This window comes from Callorhinus ursinus, unplaced genomic scaffold (assembly GCF_003265705.2).
Source record: "Callorhinus ursinus isolate GAN/ISIS: 27379988/994484 unplaced genomic scaffold, GSC_fseal_2.0 scaffold37, whole genome shotgun sequence".
Taxonomy (NCBI): domain Eukaryota; kingdom Metazoa; phylum Chordata; class Mammalia; order Carnivora; family Otariidae; genus Callorhinus; species Callorhinus ursinus.
Genome location: NW_027397099.1, coordinates 4,818,701 through 4,839,669, shown reverse-complemented (window position 1 = coordinate 4,839,669; position 20,969 = coordinate 4,818,701). Strand labels below are relative to the sequence as shown.

Below are 20,969 nucleotides of genomic sequence, written 5' to 3'. Positions count from 1 at the left end.
TTTATAAGAAATGCAGATTGCTGCTTTGGGCTGTAGTAGCTAGTTGCACAAATCCTCCTTGGTGGATTTGGTTACAGTAGTAAACCTCATGTTGTCAGTAATAGTTTCAGGCTTTCTCCAAGGTCCACTCTGAGCAACCACGTACTCTTGGGTCCCCAGGTCAGGAAGCTGCAGGCAAATGTTACTGATCTACATTACAAAGGCATCGGTAAGGACTGTTAACTTCAGAGCACTGTAAGGAAGCTTCTGAGTATTCTGAAGCCACCCTGCAGGAGCTTCTGAACATTGTCCAAGGGAAAGGAGGGTCACTGAATCCTCATTTTCATAAGGATCCATGTTTTTAGTGTAAATGAGAGTTTTCTACAGACTTTCCCAGTGGCGGAGTATCTAACCTCACCTTGGAGCAGTGCCGGCTCTTACTCCCTTCCAAAGTTTAATGCAGAGAGAGCCAGTTCCCTTTTGCTTGACCTCTTAGGCCCCCAGAGGGTGGCCTGTTTAGAGAAAGCCATACCGGGTTCGTTTAGTTAACTACTGTTTAAAACAAGTTTTTTCTAAGCAACTTACTGGACTTACTACACGGGTACTAGGATTTTGAGGACTCTGGTAAGAGTACCCATGTTGCAAAACTCAACATAGAAATGAGGCAAGACCAGTATCTAGAGAAACAAGTTCCTTCACCTCTTGCAAATAGCTCTGACAGTGTCTTAAGGCTAATCATTGGCCAGGGTGATGCTAATTTATTTTTCCAAAATAAGTGTGGTGACCAGGAAGCACAAGTTTTGCTTTCTCTTTCTTTTCTAATTGTGACAGGAAGAGGTTCATTGCTTCGTCAACTATCATCCCTCCCCTAGCCCTGATCCATGAGCTCCACCAAAAAGAATGAGCCAAATAGCAGCTGCCTGAGAAATCTTTGCAGGAAAATCATCCCCAAATCTGTTAAAGGCAGAAGGTGGAGACCAAAACTTGTGAACTTGGTAAAATGTGCGGGTACTCATTTATGTTAATACTCTCATTAAACACTTCATGAACTGTGGCCATTCTGTTCTGTTTTACTTACACAAGCAAACTGTTGTCCAAGGCAAAGGACTCTGCAGGTAAGACACACAAGCCCTTTGTAAAAATAAGAACTCGGTGAAGATGGTCAACCGTAGTCTTAACTTGCATTTTTAAACAGCTTTCAGATATTTTGGGACTATGTCATTATCAAATCTTGGCTTTGGGACAGATCATACAGGTCTATGAAATCATGTCCACCAGGAGTGGTTATCTGCCCCACTTTTTACCATACAAAATCATCAGGAAATGTCTACTCTTTGGGGGAGTTCATTTTCTTTTCACGTTGGCAATATTTTGTCCATGGATGATTTCAGGGCAAACATTTTTGATATATTCCTCCAACCTGGTTTGGCAATTCACTGTTTTCTGTCAGAGCCAGCCCAATATCAAGTTGGAAATGGGCAAGCCATGCCCAGCTCAAATCCCAAGTGTTTGTGTTTTCATTTCCAGAATCCTCAGATGCAGCAGGAAAATTTTAATCATTCACCTCCATCCAGTAGATGTTTGTAAATGTCTTGCTGTCCATTTTGTCAATGAACAGGCAGCCCTGCAAGTGGTCCATCTCATGCTGGATGATACGTGCTGCCCATCCACTCGCCTGCCACACCACCTGCTCCCCTTTGGGGTCCAGCCCTGCAAAGTAAGTTACAGCCTGGGTAAGGATATGCTTAACTGCATCATTTTTAATCTCCTTACCTTTTCCCTGCCTCTGGCTCTTCCTGTTGACAAGAGGCAACATCAGAAGGGAATGTAGGCAGCAGCCTCTATTCTTCCCAGAAAAGATGCCTCAACTCTACCCATTACCAAGTATTCAGTGTGGTTCTAACACTGACAATTAGGTTGCTGGACTTACTATGGGGCTGAGATGAGAAATGATCTTCCTAAGGTGCTTCATTTCTGAACATTCCTCCCATTTCTGAGATACTGCTGATTTATTTCAATTCCTAAAAGTCTTTCAACTTGGTACACTATAAAATAAAGGGGTACCATTTACTTTCTGACCTGGACCAAGTGGCCTACTCAAGAGGAACAATCATTCCAACTCCAGCAAATCAGATTCCACAAAACATCCTGTGGCTTATCACCCTGGGCTGGGCAAAGCTGCGTGCCACTTCTCCCATTCCACCACGATGGCTCCAATTGGGTAGAATGTATGTGTGGGAGACAGCGAGGGAGAGGGCACAGAGCAGAGGACCTGGAGTGCGGCAACATCGGAAATAGGCCACGTTCCCAGCCCAAACCACGACCCCGAGGAGCTGTCTCTGCTGTCACTGGCCGCCATCCCCATCCCAATCGGTCAGTCTTGAATCACGTCCACTCCAGAGTTTTGCCCGGAGGCTTCCCTGAGCCTACACTTTCACAAGTCTGCGCTTTACTGGAGCTTTGCAAAAACTGTTTCATGGGACCCGAGGTCGCCGCCTCCATGGGCGGGGGGAAGAGACGCACGTGTTTACCCAACCTCCCCAAAGCCACCGACCCCCCCCGACCCCCCGCACCTGTGATCTGCACGGCCTGGAAGCGGGGCACGCAGGCCAGGAAGCCCGCGACGCTCTCGCAGCCCTCAGGGAAGGTGACCAGGCGGCTGTCTAGCACCCGCAGGCGGGGGTTCACGAACACGCGCAGGGGGAAGGGCTCCATCTGGCGGGCCTCGCGCAGGGGCGGCGCGCAGGCGCGGAAGAGCGCCTCGGGGAACTCTAAAGCCAGCACCTGCAGCGGCACCCCGAGCTGCGGAGCGCTCAGGCCCACGCAGCGTCGGCTTCGCATCACCTGCACCAACCTCTGCACCAGCTTCTGCAGTTCGGGCCCCGCCAGCTGCGCCGGGTCCACCGGGGCCGCCACGGCCCGCAGCGCCGGGTCCCCGACCTGGCACACGCGCGGGTACGGCGGCTCGGGCGCGCCCCGCACCAGACGCCGCACGTAGCGCCAGTAGGACCGCCGGCGCGCCGGGCCCTCGAGGCCGTCCCGGGCGGGCGCAGAACTGCAGGCCCGGGCGCTGTCGGCCGCCGCTCCCCCTCCCCACGGTGGGGCCGGCCCCAAGCAGTGACGCGTCCGCGCCAGCAGCGTCCCCAGTAGCAGCCCGGCTCCCATCCTGCCCCCGGTGCGCCGAGCACAGCCGCCCGACCGTAGCCACCCTCCCCGGCCCCGGTAGACGAGCCCTCCCGTCGCGGGGGACGCCGGGAAGCAGAGATCCCGCGCGCCTTCCGGGAGCGCCAGCGCGGCCCGCAGAGCTCAGCCCGCCTCCGTGACGTCAGCAGCTTTATTAGTGAATTCCGTGTTTTACTGTATAATCAACCATTGGCGAGCGTGACGCAGAGGTTCCCCCTTTCGTTTGCTGTCACGAATGCGTTTGGAGCCTCCCCCATGGGGCTGCCCGGTGCTCTCCGAGGCCGGCCTCGCCTCCCCGCGGGCGCGGCAGAGAGCCCTGGCCATCCCGTGTCCCGGGCCGCGCCGCGGCTGGGTGCAGGGGCGCCGGCTAGGGGTCCGCACCGGGCGCCTCAGCTTGCGGCGCCTCGGCTGAGTCCGCCTGCTCCTGCGCATCCTCAGGGCGAGCTGCAGCGACGGACTCCAAGCCTGACTCCTCGGCGGCGGGTGCTGGAGCTGCGAGCTCCGGCACCAGCTCCTTTTCATCTAGACAGAGGACCAACTCTCTCTTCGGCAGGAGGAAGGCAAGAGGCTCCTGGACGAGGCCGATGTTCACATGCCCAAGGTTTCCGTACTTGGAGAGCTGAGTGGGTGGAATGCCTGACCCAGAAGGTAGAGAAAGTGAAATAGAAAAAACGTTAAATAAATTTAAATATTGATGTGTCACAGGGGAGAAAAACTTAACAGGACAGTTTCCACATTTCCATACAGTAAAAGTCATCTTCGTGATATGGGACAGGAAACTATACTATAAAGCAAGACTTTGAAGGTAATCTGCAATAACACAGTGGAGGGTGGATCGAGTTAAAAGCCAAGAGAACCTCAGAAGGCACTGGCTTCCCTGTGCCAAGCCCAAGGAGAAAGCTGGGGTAAAGTGGCCAACAGCAATTCTGCTGGTGTGGCCACTGGCCAACTGCCCTAAGGGAAGCTCTGGCTCCCCCGGCCCCCACTCCAGGCACAGAGAGAGTGGGGACAGGGAAGTGAAGACAAATTAGGAAAAATCTTTTTAAAATACCTTCTCTGGACATTTCATATAAATAGAGTCCTACAATAGGTGGTTCTCCTGTGACTAGCTTCTTCCACTTAGCCAGATATACACATACTGTATTATTTAATTTATATGAAATGTCCAGAAAAGGCAAATATACGGTAACAGCTGATTAGGAGTTGCCAGGGGCTAACATTGGGCTGCAGGGATCTTTTTGGGGTGATGGAAACATTTTTAAAATTGGATAGTGGTGGGCGCCTGGGTGGCTCAGTTGGTTAAGCGACTGCCTTCGGCTCAGGTCATGATCCTGGAGTCCCGGGATCGAGTCCCGCATCGGGCTCCCTGCTCGGCAGGGAGTCTGCTTCTCCCTCTGACCCTACCCCCTCTTGGGCTCTCTCTCTCTCTCTCTCTCTCTCTCACTCTCTCTCAAATAAATAAATAAAATCTTTAAAAAAAATAAAATTGGATAGTGGTAATGATTGTACATCTCTGTATACTTAATAAAAAACATTTTTACAAATGGGTGAATTTTATTTAGTATATGAATTATATCAATAAAGTAGTTTTAAAGCGCTTTCCCCTCCTTTCTCTTACCTAAGGTCTGTGCTATCTGAGCTGGTGGAAAAAGGACTTGGAGACAGCGATTTAAATAAGGAACAAGGTCTTCCAGGAAGACAGTGCAGAACTGGACAAAGAGCTCTTGCTCCCCACTGCTGAAAGCAGCCTCTTCTGCGCGATGGAAGGCCAGGATTGTTTTGGTTACCTAGGAGACAAGGGCACCCACCATCAGTCACTAGAGTAGACTATCACCATCAGCAGTACCTGAAACTAAGCACAAATGTGCAGCCCTCAAGTTTTCATAAAGTCATTCCAAACAGTACATTATATTACTGTCTTGTTTAAATTCAGAATTGTCACTCTTCACAGTTCTGTCACTTTACTAATGTATTTCTGACCCAAACCCAATTTGTTTCATTACTGGCACACTTTCCATTTTCAGTGGAAGAGCGTCAAGAGGTTCTTGATTCCTAAAGGAGATGACCAGAACTATACTGGATCCAGGAAAATGAAGCAAAACTGTAAAAGGTTTTTACTGAGTAAGGTAGTTAAGGTTCCAGGAAGCTAGATCACTAGAAAATTATAAAAGAACACAGAGCTAGAAAAGAAGTTCCACATATAAATAACAGAACAACCTAGCTGACATTCCTGGTTCCAAGTCCTAGCTGTGCCACTTGCTGGTTTTGTGACTTCCAAGTGATAACTTAAACACTTTGTGCCCTCTGTTCCTCAGTTTCCTCATCTATAGAGTAGGGCCTGCAACAGGACCTACCTCTTAGGGTTGTGAGGATCAAGTCTTAATAGGTATAAAATATGATGAACACTACCTGGTATGGAGTAAGTTCTATATAAATATTAGCAAATTACTATTACCTGAATTTCATTGACTACAAAATTTCAATGCTCATGCTTTCTTTCTCTTACAGGAGGGCATTAACATTTTTTTTTTTTTTGAGTAACACAAGTGGGAAAGTTTATTAAAGCAAAATACACTCTTGAGATACGAGAGTGGGCAAGCTCAAAAGTGAGAAAACTGGGCCCAGAAAGATTTTATATAACCATGTCACAACTGCCATCTGGCTGACAGCAATTATAAGATGCCGTAAGTTGTAAGAAACATCCCAATATCTAAAGGTTTAAATATGTAAAAAATGTGCAGGATACCATTAGTTGTAGTATTTCTTGTATTATGTAGAATTCTAAAATGGTTCTTTTGAATCCCAGCCCCTGGTATCCACTCCTTTGTGTAATCCCTTCCCCTTGATTGTAGGCAGGATGTGTGGCTTGTTTCTAACCAATAGAATATGGCAAAGGTGAAGGATTTTGCAGATGTAATCAAAGCCCCTAATCAGTTGACTTTGAGTTAATCAAGGGATATCCTGGGTGGGCCTGACTTAATCAGATAAGCCTTTTAAAAAGGGGTTGAGAAAAAAAAAAGGGGTTGAGGTTTTCCCTAAAAGAAGAGACTCACTGTAGGAGAGTTACTCTCCGTTGGCCTTGAAGAATCAGAAAGCCACACTGTATGGAGTGAGGTGGCTACTAGGACCTGAAGGCCTTAAACCTACAACTGCAAAGAACAGAAATCTGCCAACATGAATGAGCTTGAAAGGGGACTCCAAACTTTAGATGAGACTGTGGCCTGGCCAACACCTTGACTGTAACCTTGTGAGATCCTGAGCAGAGGACCCAGGACTCCCAATCCAAAGAAACTGGGAAAAAATAAATATGTTGTTTTAGGCTGCTGTGTTTGTTATGCAGCAGTAGAAAACTAATACTTTACTGAATCATTATTACAGGTGAGCCACTTCATGAATTGTTCTAGGTCCCATGATGGGGGACTAACCAGAGCTGCTCAATCAGAAAAATCTCTAAAACCCCACTAAGCCTAAGTCTGCAACCACCTATCACATAAACTGGTTTATTTTTTACAAAAGTCTGGCCACCTGTTACCAAAGAAAGCCCCAGTAGAGAGCCAAAAGGATGTGCTCACCTTGGCAAGGGCGTCCTCTAGGGCCCTAGTCACACCCTGTGCCAGGGCCACAGGACAGCAGAGGCGCAGATCATTGAAGGCAACCAGAATATTGTTGAGGAAGCAGGCGAGGGGTGGGAAATCTAAGAGCACCATGGGTGGCTGCAGGGTCCCTGGCTGAGTGACTGGCACAGCAGCAGGCAGATTACTGCTGCCCAGGATGGCTGGAGCTGAGATGAGGGTGTAGGAATTCATTTCATCCTGGAACTTCTCCACTGCTTCCTGAATTGCTTTCTGGAAAGTGCTGATGGCCACCCGCTGGAAAACAGGAGCCAACTGGCCCCGGAAATCAACCCCCACCCGGCTGAAGGACAGCCCAAAGTACATGCACTGACCCAGCAAAGAGTCTAGACGACCACCAATCCCCCGGTGAAGGTCGGTCTCCAGCACCTGCAGGAACTGTGAGACTCTCTGTAGCACCCAGCCATAGAAGATGGCACTCTCATTCATAGTGTGCTCACCCGTGGCAGGGGGCAACAAAGGGTCCTCATCGGAGAATATGGCACGGTACTGGGTGATGATATCGAACAGATGGACACGGCAGGCCTCAATGGTTTTTGTGATGTGGAAATAGGGATCATCATTGGGGATGGCAGTCAGGATGGAACGGAGCCAAGCATCTCGGGCCTGAAGAAACTTCACCCTCAACTCAGCCTCAGTGAAGACATCCATGCACCGCAGGAAGCCAATGACACGGAGGCAGGCAGGGAGCTGGATGTTGGTTCTTAGCTGCTGGATCAGCTGGCTCAGCATCAGCTGCATGGATTGGCGCACTTCGTTCACAATGCCCTGACAATATAGGGGGTCAGTCACACCACACTGGGAAAGACACTTCCAGGAATCCATTCCACTATCCCTGAATATTACAGATCAGCATTCCCACTGCTTTTCCTGATATATGAAGATTTCCTAAAGTTGATGTGTACAGGCTTACCAACAAAGATCTAATTCACTGTGGCCATATGTAACTATTCACTGTGGCCTAGAGGCCCTGTTTTGTTCTCCTGCCTCACCCGCTTCCTAATTCTGTCCCCTTGCTCACTGCAATCCTGTCACACTGGCTTTTTTTTTTTCCTGTCTTTGTATTTCTTAAACACTCCCAACTTGTTCCCTTGTCAGTCTGCTATACCTTTTCTTTCCACTTTCTGATTTGCTCTTTCCCATCTTCGTGTGGCTGGTTCCTTCTCATCATCTGGTTCTCAGCTTAAATATTATCTCTCCAACAGAGCCTTTCCTCACCACTCTATCTAGGGTACCTCACCCTAGTCTCCTTCTACCCATTCCCTAATTTATTTTCTTCAGACAGTTACCATTATCTGAAAGGATCATGTTATTTATTTATTTGCCAACTATCAACTTACATTTATGAAAACTAGGGCCTTCTCTGCTTTGTCTCATTGTCTTCCCAGCACCTAGATCAGTGTCTGGCACATGATTAATATTTATCAGTTGAATGAATGAATGAATGTTTCATGTTCAAACCTGTCTGGCTGGCAGAAACCGATATGAAACATGCAAAATTTCCCTAAGATTTCTGCCTAAAGGTTCAGTGATGACCACAGAATTACTGATTACAAGAACATCAATTTGAGTCCTTTTGGGTCAGTTTGACTACCTGGATGACAGGGATGGAGGAGTATTTCCTTTCCAGTCGGTGTACGTAGGCTGCAAGCTCCAGGGCCTCTTCATAATAGCTGTTCCGGACACAGGTGTCCATTAGCTGAGGAATCTCCAGGATTTCCAGGATTTCTGTGTGCCGGTTTAGAGTCAGGGTGTTCATCCGGCGGTTGGAGCTGATCTCCTCAGCCTCTTTGACAAAGTTTCTAGTAACAAACAGGAGAATATTGGTTGCTCACTGCTCTACATCCGAAAGTTAGCTACAATTACCAAGCATTTACTATGAACTGGACACTGAGCTGGATGGTTTATGATTTAATCTTCACACCAAACCTGTGAGGTAAGTACTGTTACTCTTGAGACAACTTTAATCCCAGAGAGGCTAAGCAACTTGTCCAAGATCACACAACTAACAAATGATAAAAATATGTGAGCCCAGATCTGCCACTTAATTAGCGTTGGCAAGGTACTTAGGCTCTCTGAACTCTTTCCTCATCGGTACTATAGTAGTAGGACCCACCTCATAAGGCTGTGAGGATTAAATGAGATGATGTGTATGAAGCATTTAACACAGAACTTGACACACAGTAAATGTTAATAATATCTATTCTTTTTGTGATCACTAACCAGTTTAGAAGCTACAACCTTGGGGTGCCTGGGTGGCTCAGTCGTTAAGCATCTGCCTTCGGCTCGGGTCATGATCCCAGGGTCCTGGGATTGAGCCCCACATCGGGCTCCCTGCTCTGCGAGGAGCCTGCTTCTCTCTCTCCCACTCCCCCTGCTTGTGTTCCCTCTCTTGCTTTGTCTCTATCAAATAAATAAATAAAAATCTTAAAAAAAAAAAAAAGCTACAACCTCACCCTCAAATTCCCTCAGCCCCTTAATCTTCTCTTAGGCTGTTGTTCCACTTTTAATTCCACAGTCTTCACTTCTCCATAATTGCAGAGACCTGCTTTATGAAGTCTTTTATCTATTCTGGAGGGTGGAAGGGTACAGAAGCTATTGTCAAATATACAAAGACTCACAACTTAAACTTTTACCATGAAAGGTAGAATTAAGGATAAGAGACTGAGGATCTAGAGAGGTAGAATATGGCTTAAGAAAGAGAGATTTTTTTGATAATTTTTGCTGCCTCCAAATGGTAAGATTTCGTTGTCAGACTTCTCTCAGTGAAAGTTTTGGACAGTCTGCGTGTGTATATTATAGCTGACAACTGCAGAGTGTTAGCTATGTCAGACCCAATGATAAGTGCTTTGCATGTATTCTCTTAATACTCACAGTCCTATGAGGGAGTTGCTGCTGGTGTCCAATTCTAACTTGGAAACTTACTAGCTTCCAAGAGCCTCTTCGACAATTCCTAAGCTGTCTCAATTTACTCATAACATTAAATGGGAATAACAGTACCTACCTCCAAAGCTGTTGTGAAGCTTAAATGGATTTTTTAAAATGCTCAGAGGAGAGCCTGACCCATGCATGGTAAGTGCTTTGTAAGTGTTAGCTATTTCTTTCATCATAAATGTCAGCTATTACAGTTGCTAAAAGCCCCTTTAGTGCCGAGCCCGCCGCACCTGCAGCTCTGCTGGAAGCTGGGCAAGCGGTCGAGCAGGCGGCCCAGCGACGCCTCCACGTCGCCAAAGAGGCGGTGGATGCGCTCGGTGCACTCGGCGCCTCGGATGAAGGTCTTGTAGTTGGCAAAGGCCAAGTCGCGCGTCTGCTGCAGCAGCTGCGCTCGCTCTTCCGCCAAGCGCTCGGGCTCGCGCCTCAGCCTCTCCAGCCCGGAGCCGCTCAACTCCCGGAGGTAGCGGCCCACGTCGGGCCGCTCCCGCCACTGGGCCTCGGGGAAGCGGTCTCGGAACAGCGATGCCAGGAGCCCTTCATCCTCCACCTCCCCGAGAGCCGCTGCAGTGACCGTCGCCGTGGCAGAGGCCGTGGTCGACGAAGCGATTGCCGCCGTCGCCGCCATATTCCCGCAGCAGCGTCACTTCCCCTCCGGCCCAGCGAGGGCGCTGGCTCAGAATCTAGGCCCGGAAGCAGCGGGGGTTCGTATCCGCCGGCTTTCTTTCCCGACGGTCCTCCAGGCTGCGGGGCGCCGGCGTGGGGAACAAATTGAAGGCGGCTAGAGAGGCAGGCTTTGGGGTTGCCAGGGAGCGGCCGGCGGCTGACTTCCGTTTCCGGCCTCTGAGGCACGCGGATTCGGTGTTGTAACCCAGCGGGAAAATGCGGCCTTTGACTGAAGAAGAGACCCGCGTAATGTTTGAGAAGATAGCGAAATAGTAAGAGGGTGCGGAGGGGAAGGGGAAATGTGTGTGTGGCGGGAAGGGCGCGGGTAGAGTGGGGGCGCGGGGCCGGGAGGAGTCTGTTGGGGCGCTGTCTCCAGTCCTCCTTTTGCCTTCAGCATCGGGGAGAACCTTCAGCTGCTGGTCGACAGGCCCGACGGCACCTACTGTTTCAGGCTGCACAACGACCGGGTGTACTACGTGAGGTGAGGCGGTGCTGGGTGGACAGCAATGGACCCGGGTGGAGGCTGGGTCCCACCAGCTTCCCTCATCTGACACCCTCTTCTTCCTTACCCCTTCAGTGAGAAGATTCTGAAGTTGGCCGCCAACATCTCTGGGGACAAGCTGGTGTCGCTGGGGACCTGCTTCGGAAAATTCACTAAGACTCACAAGTTCCGGTTGCACATCACAGCTCTGGATTACCTTGCACCCTATGCCAAGGTTTGTAGGGGGGTATTCGTTCGGCCACTGGGGATGAAGGAAGTCAAAGATGAGGGCCACGTCAGAAAGCAGATAATTGGGCAGCTTCGCTGCCACGGAGTCAGTGCCAGCACATGGAGGTGTTTGCAGGACTTGCTGCTTGGGTATGGTTGGGGTTCTGGCATGGGAATGCTGTGCGGTTGCATAGTCGTAGTTAGGTCCAGCAGAGTAGAAAAGCCTATGCAGACCTCACTCAAAAAAAAGCAAATTGGTGGTTTTGGTGAGAGCATAGTGGGATCCAGAAAAAGAGCTTTTAAACTATCCATGAGAGAGATTGTAGAGTTGAAGAAAGAACGTCCTGGTAGTTCTTTTTAGGGAGTGAACAATTTGAGATAACCATCCGTTTTTCTCTTTTCCTTAAAATGCTTTCAAGAAATTAATCACATATCCAGCAGCTGGCTTATCTGCAGGGATACAACAATTAGCATTTTAATGTCTCTTGGATTTATTTGTTTTTTTGTAGTATAAAGTGTGGATAAAGCCTGGAGCAGAACAGTCCTTCCTTTATGGGAACCATGTGTTGAAATCTGGACTGGGTCGAATCACCGAAAATACTTGTCAGTACCAGGGAGTGGTGGTGTACTCCATGGCAGACGTCCCTTTGGTGAGTAGAGATGGTAGCTGTTACAAAAATCAAGTATCTTTTTAATCAAGAAGGATGTATTTTCAGTCTGTGCGCTTCAGAGACTAAATTCTTAGCACCTTTCAAATTTCTCAAAGAACTGTTTTTTTCATCTTCATTATTTCTACCCCTCAATGCGTGCCTATTGAATGACTTGAGTGAATCAGTGTCTCTTCTTTTGAATCCCAGGGTTTTGGGGTGGCAGCAAAGTCTACACAAGACTGCAGGAAAGTAGACCCCATGGCGATTGTGGTATTTCATCAAGCAGACATTGGGGAATATGTGCGGCATGAAGAGACTTTGACTTAAAACGAAATCATCGCGAGGACTTATGGCTGTGTGGAAGGGCCTAGCTTTGTTTCCTGTGTCTGTGTAGGCTCCATCATCATGTTGAATTTTGTCAACACTGTGACTTCTTCAGGGACTTCTTAGTTTAATATTCTTTCTATTACGGACGAATGCAGGCTGGATTCTTATGCGGAAATGGCTCAAAAACGGTGTTTCGGATCTTTGTGACTAAATAGAATACTGTGTTTTATATTTGAATCAGAGGGCTTCTTGTCTTGAGTAACAGGTTCTAAGTCATTGGAACTGAGGACAAGAATAGCTAGCTTATTGTTGTCTGTGATAACACTGTTTTCCAAACTCACGATAAGAACACAATAGATTTTCTTCATTATTTATTAATACCATGAAAGTCAGATATTGCCATATTAGAACGGTAGGTCATGTATGGGATTTTACAAATGAAATTTGGATAAAATAATAGCAATTTATTCTGCTAATTTTCTATATAGTAGGTTCTGTGTGGTGTGCAAGAAAACCTTGGATTCAAACCCCAGTTCTCACACCTACCAGCTATATGGCTTTAGAGGCGTCATTAAACTTTGATAAGCTTATTTTCTCCTGCTTCAAAAAACAGCTTTAACCATCTCCCTACGAATGGTCTTAGAATTAGAAATCATGTTTGTAAAGCACTTAGCACAGTGCCTGGCAAATGTTAGGTTTAAATAAATGGTAAGAATTATTTTTATATTGCATATACTGGGTATTTCTATTACTAAGGATAGGATCTCATGAGTATAGTTTGATTATATATCTTGGTTCTTGTTCTCCTTTTTCTTAGATGGTATGATCCCAGGCTAATGTTTTTTTCATCACCTTGATTTCTTAAAACATGATTTCCCTTACAAACCTTTACTTACCTGACTGGACTAGACAGAAAGCACTAATCAGAGACCACTGAAATAATTCAGCTCCTCCAACCTTGCCCATGCCTGACAAAATTATTTTTGGAATTACTGAAATATTTTTTAGAAATGAAAAAATTCCACTAAGTTTTTTAAAACTGCCTGTATTATAAAACATTTCTTTAAATATATTGCTTTTTTCTTTTTTTCCTGCTTACTTTAAATTCCAAAGGTGACATCTCTAAAAATAAAATTTTTAACTACAAAAAAGCAGTCTACCAATTCCTGTTTTTGTATGTAACATATAAAACTGAGATATGTTTTGTCCCATTTTTTCAACTCCTTTCTCCCGAGGTTCTGTGTTAACTCTAAATAGACTTAGTAAAGGTTAAGGGACTACTGTATTTTGAACAGTATTTTGATGGTAGCATTTAGTACACACTCATAGTTAATATCAAAACTTGCACATTTATTATTTTATTGCCATTTTGAGGCAATTGGAGAGGAAAGGAGAGCAATAGACTAAGATGTTCTAACAAGATAAATTGATTTTTTCCAGTAACTTTACAAAGCTTATTTGACTGAAACTTTGACAAAGCGTCTGCCCCAGAAGAAAAGAGTTAAGGTGCTGTAGTCATTTTGGCTTAGCATCTTGGCTTTTTTGTGTCTGTAGTCTTCGGGACATTGAAGAGACGCTTTAAGAAATAAAGCTGCAGGATTCCAGAAAGAACAATAACGAGGCTTTGAGCTGTCGACCACCAGTTCACATAGTTATAATTTGATTGGAGAAGGAAAAAGTCAGCCGTTTTCCTCATGCGGGCAAAGTTGTAGTATCTCCACATGTGAAAGATATTGTTTTGCACCTTCTGTGTACTCTCCTGTGGGACAGAAAATGAAATAAAAAGAGGGTCCTCCCTTCCTCCCATCTAGTCTCACCTGGGTGCTCACAAGCACTAATCTAAGTTACCTGGAAGTTGAGTAACCTACTCGTAATTTTATGATATGTAGTAAGTTGATTATTGTAGTTGTTAGTAAAGCTGGTTTTGCTGTGTATGAAAAAAGGTCTGGACTTCAGTTTAAAAAGATATAATTTTATAATGCAAAATTTCAGTGCTGAAACTAGAAAGCTCTTTCAGAGTATTTTTAGATTTAGGCACGTATTCCGAATGTCACTGCCGTTCTGGCAATGTCTTCTGTTCTTTGTATATGGTAGAAGACGAGGGCCTGCAAACTTATTAAAGGACCAGATAGTAAATATTTTAGGCTTTGTAGGCAATACAATCTCTGTTGCAACTACCAAACTCCACTATTGTTAGCACAAAAGCAGCCATATGTAATTGTCAAATGAGCATAGCTATGTTTCATTGAAACTTCGTTTACGGAAACAGGCAGTGGGCTTTTGTGCACTGAAAAATACTATCAGAGTGAAACAACATTGGGGCGCCTGGGTGGCTCAGTCAGTTAAGCGACTGCCTTCAGCTCAGGTCATGATCCTGGAGTCCCCAGATTGAGTCCCACATCAGGCTCCCTGCTCAGCAGAGAGTCTGCTTCTCTGACCCTTCCCCCTCTCATGTGCTCTCTCTCTCTTTCTCATTCTCGCTCTCTCAAATAAATAAAATCTTTAAAAAAAAAAAGTGAAACGACATCCCACAGAATGGAGAAAATGTCTGCAAATCACTTACCTGATAAGGAACTTATATCTAGAATATATAAAAAACTTATAACTCAATAAAAAGACCACCCAATTTTAAAATGGGTAAAGGATTTGAATAGACAGTTCTCCAAAGAAGATATACAAATGGCCAAAAAACATGAAAAGATGCTCAATGTCCTTAGCCATTAGGGAGCCAGAACTCAAAACCATAAGATACAACTCCACACCCACTAGGATGTCAATAGAAGAGACAGTGGCATGTTGGCAAAGATGTGGAGAAATTGAAACCATCAGATACTGCTGGTGGGGTTGTAAAATGGTTTAGCTACTGAAAAATAGCAGTTACGAAGTTAAACAGTTACCATATGACCCACCAGATTATACCACTTCTTGGTATACAGAAATGAAAACATGTTTACAAAAAAGTCATGCAAATGTTCATAGCCGCATTATTCATAATAGCCAAAAAGTGGACAACCCAAATGTCTATCAGCTGATGAGTGGATAAGCAAAATGTGGTATAGTCATACAAGAGAATATTAGTCATCCATAAAAGGGAATGAAGTACTAATACTTGTTACAATGTGGATCAACCTTGAGAACATGCTAAGTGAAAGAAGCCAGAAACAAAGACCACATTGTATGATTCCACTCATACAATGTACAGAATAGGCAAATTTATAGAAACAGAGAGTTGATTAGTGAATAATTGCCCAGGACTGGGAGGGGGGCATGGAGAAGGAAGAGTGACTAAAAGGTATGGAGTTCTTTTTGGGGTGATGAAACTTCTGGAATTAGATGCAATAGTGGCAGGACCTTGGGAATATACTAAAAACCGCAGAATTGTACATTTTAAAATGGTGAATTCTATCTTAATTAAAAAGACAAATGGGCAGTGGGCCAGATTTGGTCTGTGTACCATAGTTTGCCAACTCCTGGTATAAAACAAGTGAGGAGTTTCAAGAGCTCCAAGTCCTAAAAATTAAAGGTTTCAGATCCCTGTGCCTGTTTGGTTTCTCCCCAAATGAGCGCTCACTCAGATGATATTCCCCATTTCCAAGGATGTTTCCACAATCTCCCACAAAATAGTTACCTCAATTGCATCCAGAGTATCATTCAGTTGTTTTCTTTCATTCTTCTGTTTGTGGTCCATCTCAGGCCCCTCATAGAAGACTCCAAAATTGAGGTACACTTGCACAGAACCAAAGTGATTTTGCTGATTTTTTAGACAAAGCTGATAAAAACCTGTAGGAATCCCTAGATCATTACCAAATCTTGGTCTCCACCCTTTGTTGACCTACCACCCTCTAGATTTCCCTGGAGATACATGTTTACCAGTGTTAAAGGTGCTACTGTAGTTCCTTCTTTTTACTTAGGAAGTAGATTCAATTTTTGATGTGGAAGACCTTATATGATCTTCCATGAAACTTACTTTACTAAGTACCAGTTACAATACTGTGTTTTGCCAAATATTAGTAACTTAGTTCTATAAATTAGTAAATTTGTAAGTAAATTTACTAAGTTCTATACTAGATTGAAAACAATGTTTTTTTCTCCATCTTTTTCAACTTATATTTCTCACATCTCTTATTGAAACTTCCGTTTAACAAAATGAATTGAAATTAAGAGCATGGTGTTTTTCCTACTTCTGGTATACCATTAGAGCTGGGGGATACCATCTTGAACTTGAAACTAGAAAAAAAATTGATGTGTTTTGAATGAAAGAAGCTATTCTGCTGGATGGAGTAACTTCTGCAAGGTGGTTTGTACAGGAACTGATGGTTTAGGGTATGTACTGGTGCTGGTTCTTAACTGGTGTCGCCATCCTTCTTGTGTGTTTGGAAGTGGGGAGGAGCAGGATTAGAAAGGTGTGGCAGTGTATCTGATTGTCAAAATGATTGGAAGGCACTACTGGCAGGTAGGGGCCAAAGATGATGAATATCCTGTGCTACACAATGGATTGTTTTATGCCCCGGTTGAAAAACATTGTCTTTTTTCGTATACCGGGCTGATAGGGCAATTAAAACTGACCCCTGGGTGGTTCAGTTGCTTAAGCATCAGCCTTGGTTTTGGGTCATGATCCTGGAGTCCTGGGATTAAGCCGCACGTGTCAGGCTCCCTGCTCAGTGGGGAGTCTGCTTCTCCCTCTCCCTATGCCCCTCCCCCACCTGTGTGCTTGCTCACGTGCGTGCTTGTGCTCTTGCTCGCTTGCTCTTGGAAAAAAAAAAACCCAAAAAACTGACCCATGTTGTCCAAGGTGGGGACAGACTCGATCTGGCTATAGAAGTTTTCTTGTGACTGGAGAAGTGCTTTGTTGTGGAATGTGGATATTTTCATGGCTATGCGTTTCCTTTCGTTCTGAGTCTGCTGTTTAATAACTGCCTCAAGTATTCTGATAACTTTAGAAAGAAATGCTATCCTATAATAAATTTGTTAATTGGAATTCTGTATTACAAGTGGGTCTATTTTGGTCACTTTCTCATAACCTGGTCAGTTGGAGGCAATGAGATAAAACTGAGCTTCTGGAGTCTGGAGTTACAATAATTAGTCACCTGGAGACCCTGTCCCGAATCTGCCAGTGGACAGCCTGCCACTTATGTCCTCTGCCGCCAGCAATCTCCAATAAAGATTTGATGTTGGTGTTGGAAGGATAGTTTTTGGTGTTCAAGGCAGTTTAGTCCCCCTACTGTTTGATTATCCCTGTGTGAAAAACCCAGAGCTTTTACATTTCATGTACTTGAGTAATTTCAGTACTTCATTATTGACTCAGTTTCAAAGACACTTATGATTATTACAGTAACTGTGGTGATTAAAACAGACCTGTCTCTTTGATAGAGAAGTTTATCTGGCCTCGAACATTCTGAGAGGAGTCTATGAGGAAACCCTGTGGGGTATGTGCAGTGGCAGCAACATGTCGGTCATGTGACATTCCCAGTGTCCGTTGCACCTGCCAAGACACATTAAAGAGGGAGAAAAGCCCCTGCTACATCACCAGAAAGCTAGCTAAGTGCTAAGATTGACATTCCTGATCATCAGCACAGTGGTTCTCAATCGGGGATGGTACTGCCCAATCCTCCCTGGGAGTTTGGGTTGAGACAACAGTGGTGTTGGGGGGTGGGTAGGAAGAGACAGCAATGTTGAACATCCTGCCACGTTAGAAACAGTACTGCAAGACAAAGAATTGCCCAAAATGCCAGTAACACTCCTTTTAAGAAGACCTGTCTCAGAACGTACATCTGGTGTATATTGATTGATATGTATGTTTTTGGCTGTAGAGTTCTTGATTGAACTTGCTTGGTTTTGACTTCCCTGGTGGTTTCCCAGACTTGGGTTTACTTGCTGCTTGACAGCAAATAAGGCATTCGGTAGGCACTTCTCCTCAAGCTGGGTCTTGATAAGCCCAGGCTATAGTGAGCTTACTAGTAGCTACTGTTCTGTTATAAATTCAGAGACAAGGAAAGGCTCTGATAAGCTAATTTAAAATAAGCTTTGAGTTACAGTGCAATGGAATAAGATCAAAATAGTTTATTACTATGTAAACAAAATTTAGAAAGCTTTAACAGATTTCTAAGATGAAGAACAAAGGAAATTAACAGCCTCTGACTTTACTATTGAGTTCACCATCCTTGGGCACTGTGGTGTAAGACCACAGGATAGATAAATGTCCTTGGCCTGTAAACAGGCAAGTTGAAAACATTAACCTTCCTTAAGAAACAGAGGATTGTCTGGCCAAATAGACCTTGAGCCAGTAATTCTGTAGTTTGCCAGAATGACCCATTAAAGCGGGAGACTAAATGTGGCTCCCCCAGTCCCATAAACTGAAGTATCTTTCTTTGAAATCTCAGGGTCTGTTGCCAAAGTTCATGTAAGTTTTCATTCGACTTTGTACCATATCCTTATTATTATTTTAAAAAATGGATTCTCTCTCCTCTCATCTCCAAATCTGAGTTAATATATGATTACCTCTCCAGGAAGAGGCAGTCTGTTTGTCCCATGGCTTTGAGCACACCTCCGTTGCCCCCAGTTTGAGAAATCAAGCCATATGTTTTAGTGATTATTCATCCATCAGGAGTTTCCATCTAAATGCAGGTCCATTTCATTAACAGGTAGGGAATCACAGCATAATAAAGACAACCAGAATCTTCTATTTGAATAAAACCTGACCCACTTTGCAAAAGGAAACAAAAAAGCAAGTCCCCCGTATGGCCAGAGGGGCCGTGTACTCACCTCGTAACTGAAATAGAAGTATCCAGTCTGGCGGGCAAATTGCCAGAAGCATTCTATGCCTGCTGGAGGGATCATGATGGCAAAGTCAGATCGATCTGCTCCATGGAAGAGCAGCTGGTCCCCAGAGCCACTAAGGGGTTCCTGGCTCCTAGCAGAAGTCACTAGGTTCAGAACCACCAGTCCAGCCCCAAAGAGCAAAGGGAACATGCTGCTTTCTGGAGACTCCTCTGCAGGTGAAGTGCTTGCAGTCTAGTGAAACCAAGTAGTTTAGACAACTGCTAGGGTAATCATTAACTTACAAGTCACACTTAGGCCAGTTTCAGGGTCACACATGGATATTCCATAATAGAACTGGCATGATATATCCCCATGCTTGGCTCACAGGAAGTTTTTGTTTTTACCTCAAAAACTCAGTGGCTTACCAAACCTACTTCATGGGTGCTAGACAGAATCTACTTCAGAAGAGGTATTTCTGTCCTTCCTTTAGGTTATCATTTTTCAGTTCTTAGGAATAAACATTGGCCAAGTTTATTTACAACCATCTGAATATACGGACAAAGTTTGCCTGGAGAGATTTGTTTCTCCTGTTCGTATCAAATTGCTAGGTGATACCTATTGCTGCTTCAGTAAGATATGTGGGGCAAACCTCTTTCAACAGAATATTTTCTGCCCAGTGCTAGATCTTAGCAAAAAGCATAGCATAGAAGTGTGTGCAAAAATTTTAATGGACAAATAAAGTGAGCAAGAGGCAGTGGTCAAACTTCTCCACTGATCATTCTCGTTCTACTTTCCCCCTGATCTGTTCTTCTAAAGCTATCGAGAAACCAACTTAAAGAGTATTTATATTGTTCAAACCTTCAATCTTTCCTCCTTTATTTATGACTTCTTCAGCAGGGAAAAGGCTCATTGAACAACCACTGACTTCATGGCTGGCATTGAGCTAAGTGATTTACTTGCTTCCTATATGTTCTCACAACAGCCCTGGGAGGGAGATACCATTACCTACTGCCTTAGAGATGAGGAAATGGGACATTCAGAGATTCCACTGGCCAGCTCTGTGTCCCAGAAGCAAAGCTGGTGCAGCTGGGGCCCCGAGTGGGTCTCACGCTCTTATCTATCAGGACAGTGTTTCTGTCAGTCTGAGCGCTGACAGTGCCTAAATATTTTGGTTTCAGCCATAATCTTAAAAAAACAAAACAGCATCAGCACCTTCTTACCACGTATTGCTTCATTGCATTGACTCCCAAGTGGTAATTCCTTAAGTGTCATAAACTAATAAGCAAAGAACAGACCTCATAACTGTATTCACTTCTAGCAAAGGCCACGTAACATCACAGTACTCTGCAGGCACAGTGGCTCTGCATCAGTCTTGCTAAGGTGAAGGTGGGAGAGACTGGGATCACTTCCCAATGCACAAGCATCCCCACCCACATCCTATCATTGCTACAGTCCCAACACTACCCATGTCATGAGCAGTGACTTAGATTCAGCAAAACAATCATCAGTTCATAGTGTATATTATAGTTCTATAGAAGGTGTAAACTATGTAAAACATAGTTTTATGTTTGTACACATTTCAGGAATAGTATAATAAAAATACCCCTGAAGTTATAAGTGTTAATGGACTTATGCATTTCTCAATTTGAGAATCACTGATAAGGATATTCTGCTTCCTTAAATGTATCACAGTGTCACTCTTCTACCCAGAGAGCGTAGTCTAATAATGTTAAGCGTGGAAGAGATAAAAGCTCCTGGATCCTAACCACTTTTAGAGGAAGACCACAAATAGCTGCAACCAGATCAGGAGGGATCGAGAGTTTCACCCTTTCACTGTAGCTTCATTTGGGGTTAACTTAAAAAAAAAGACAGTAGTACCAAATCCCAAAACATGTAAATAGATAATAAAGCTATACAAAGTTTCTAACTTGTACCTACAGGATGAATTTTAAAACTGAACCTTGCCTTTCACTGACTCAAAAGTGAGAAAGGGGGAACTTTGTCCCAAAAATATGTTATATGAGGGTATGGACAAATTAAGAGGACATTCCCACATTTCTGTTTGACATGGCTTTCAAGGATTAAAACATCCAATACAGTCTGACATCAGCGTCTTAACATAGTCAGCATGGT

General features: G+C 44.8%; 3 protein-coding genes across 7 annotated transcripts in view; 1 reads left to right on the top strand and 2 right to left on the bottom strand.

The window, feature by feature from the left end:
• Positions 1-1,029: 1,029 nt before the first annotated feature.
• Positions 1,030-10,407, bottom strand: COG8 (component of oligomeric golgi complex 8). The gene is made up of 7 exons (XM_025888908.2): positions 9,959-10,407; positions 8,389-8,596; positions 6,735-7,562; positions 4,781-4,949; positions 3,531-3,798; positions 2,553-3,283; positions 1,030-1,689 (listed from the first exon to the last, which is right to left on the bottom strand). Exons 1-7 carry the CDS (start codon positions 10,351-10,353, stop codon positions 1,532-1,534), a joined length of 2,757 nt encoding a protein of 918 aa, XP_025744693.2. The 5' UTR covers positions 10,354-10,407; the 3' UTR covers positions 1,030-1,531.
• Positions 10,408-10,460: 53 nt separating this feature from the next.
• NIP7 (nucleolar pre-rRNA processing protein NIP7) overlaps positions 10,461-20,969 on the top strand; it is a 63,339-nt gene continuing 52,830 nt past the window's right edge. For 3 of the 4 annotated variants that reach the window (XM_073880075.1, XM_073880076.1, XM_025888918.2), the window contains exons 1-4: positions 10,461-10,663; positions 10,786-10,872; positions 10,969-11,107; positions 11,610-11,750. In XM_073880075.1, coding sequence (XP_073736176.1) covers positions 10,608-10,663; positions 10,786-10,872; positions 10,969-11,107; positions 11,610-11,750 — 423 coding nt within the window. In that variant the 5' untranslated portion in view covers positions 10,461-10,607. Of the gene's footprint in view, positions 10,664-10,785; positions 10,873-10,968; positions 11,108-11,609; positions 11,751-11,957; positions 17,056-20,969 lie in introns of those variants that run through there. The other variant, XM_025888917.2, reaches the window with a different exon arrangement.
• TMED6 (transmembrane p24 trafficking protein 6) lies at positions 13,407-20,911 on the bottom strand. 2 transcript variants are annotated; one of them, XM_025888915.2, is made up of 4 exons: positions 18,840-20,911; positions 17,433-17,559; positions 15,706-15,857; positions 13,407-13,836 (listed from the first exon to the last, which is right to left on the bottom strand). In XM_025888915.2, exons 1-4 carry the CDS (start codon positions 19,044-19,046, stop codon positions 13,603-13,605), a joined length of 720 nt encoding a protein of 239 aa, XP_025744700.1. In that variant the 5' UTR covers positions 19,047-20,911; the 3' UTR covers positions 13,407-13,602. The 2 variants fall into 2 exon arrangements, with proteins under 2 accessions (XP_025744700.1, XP_073736175.1); XM_073880074.1 differs by having other exon boundaries at positions 15,706-15,803.

What these genes read in the sequence shown, in the direction of transcription:
- COG8 (XM_025888908.2), bottom strand. Translation starts at nt 10,353, where the DNA reads ATGGCGGCGACGGCGGCAATCGCTTCGTCGACCACGGCCTCTGCCACG. An exon ending in TAGAGGACGCCCTTGCCAAG is followed by an intron (nt 4,950 to 6,734) that starts GTGAGCACATCC and finishes CTTGTCTCCTAG; the next exon opens with GTAACCAAAACAATCCTGGC. An exon ending in CCAGGCCGTGCAGATCACAG is followed by an intron (nt 1,690 to 2,552) that starts GTGCGGGGGGTC and finishes CTTACTTTGCAG; the next exon opens with GGCTGGACCCCAAAGGGGAG.
- TMED6 (XM_025888915.2), bottom strand. Translation starts at nt 19,046, where the DNA reads ATGTTCCCTTTGCTCTTTGGGGCTGGACTGGTGGTTCTGAACCTAGTG. An exon ending in CTTCTCTATCAAAGAGACAG is followed by an intron (nt 15,858 to 17,432) that starts GTCTGTTTTAAT and finishes GGATTCCTACAG; the next exon opens with GTTTTTATCAGCTTTGTCTA. An exon ending in ATACTCTGGATGCAATTGAG is followed by an intron (nt 13,837 to 15,705) that starts GTAACTATTTTG and finishes TCTGTCCCACAG; the next exon opens with GAGAGTACACAGAAGGTGCA.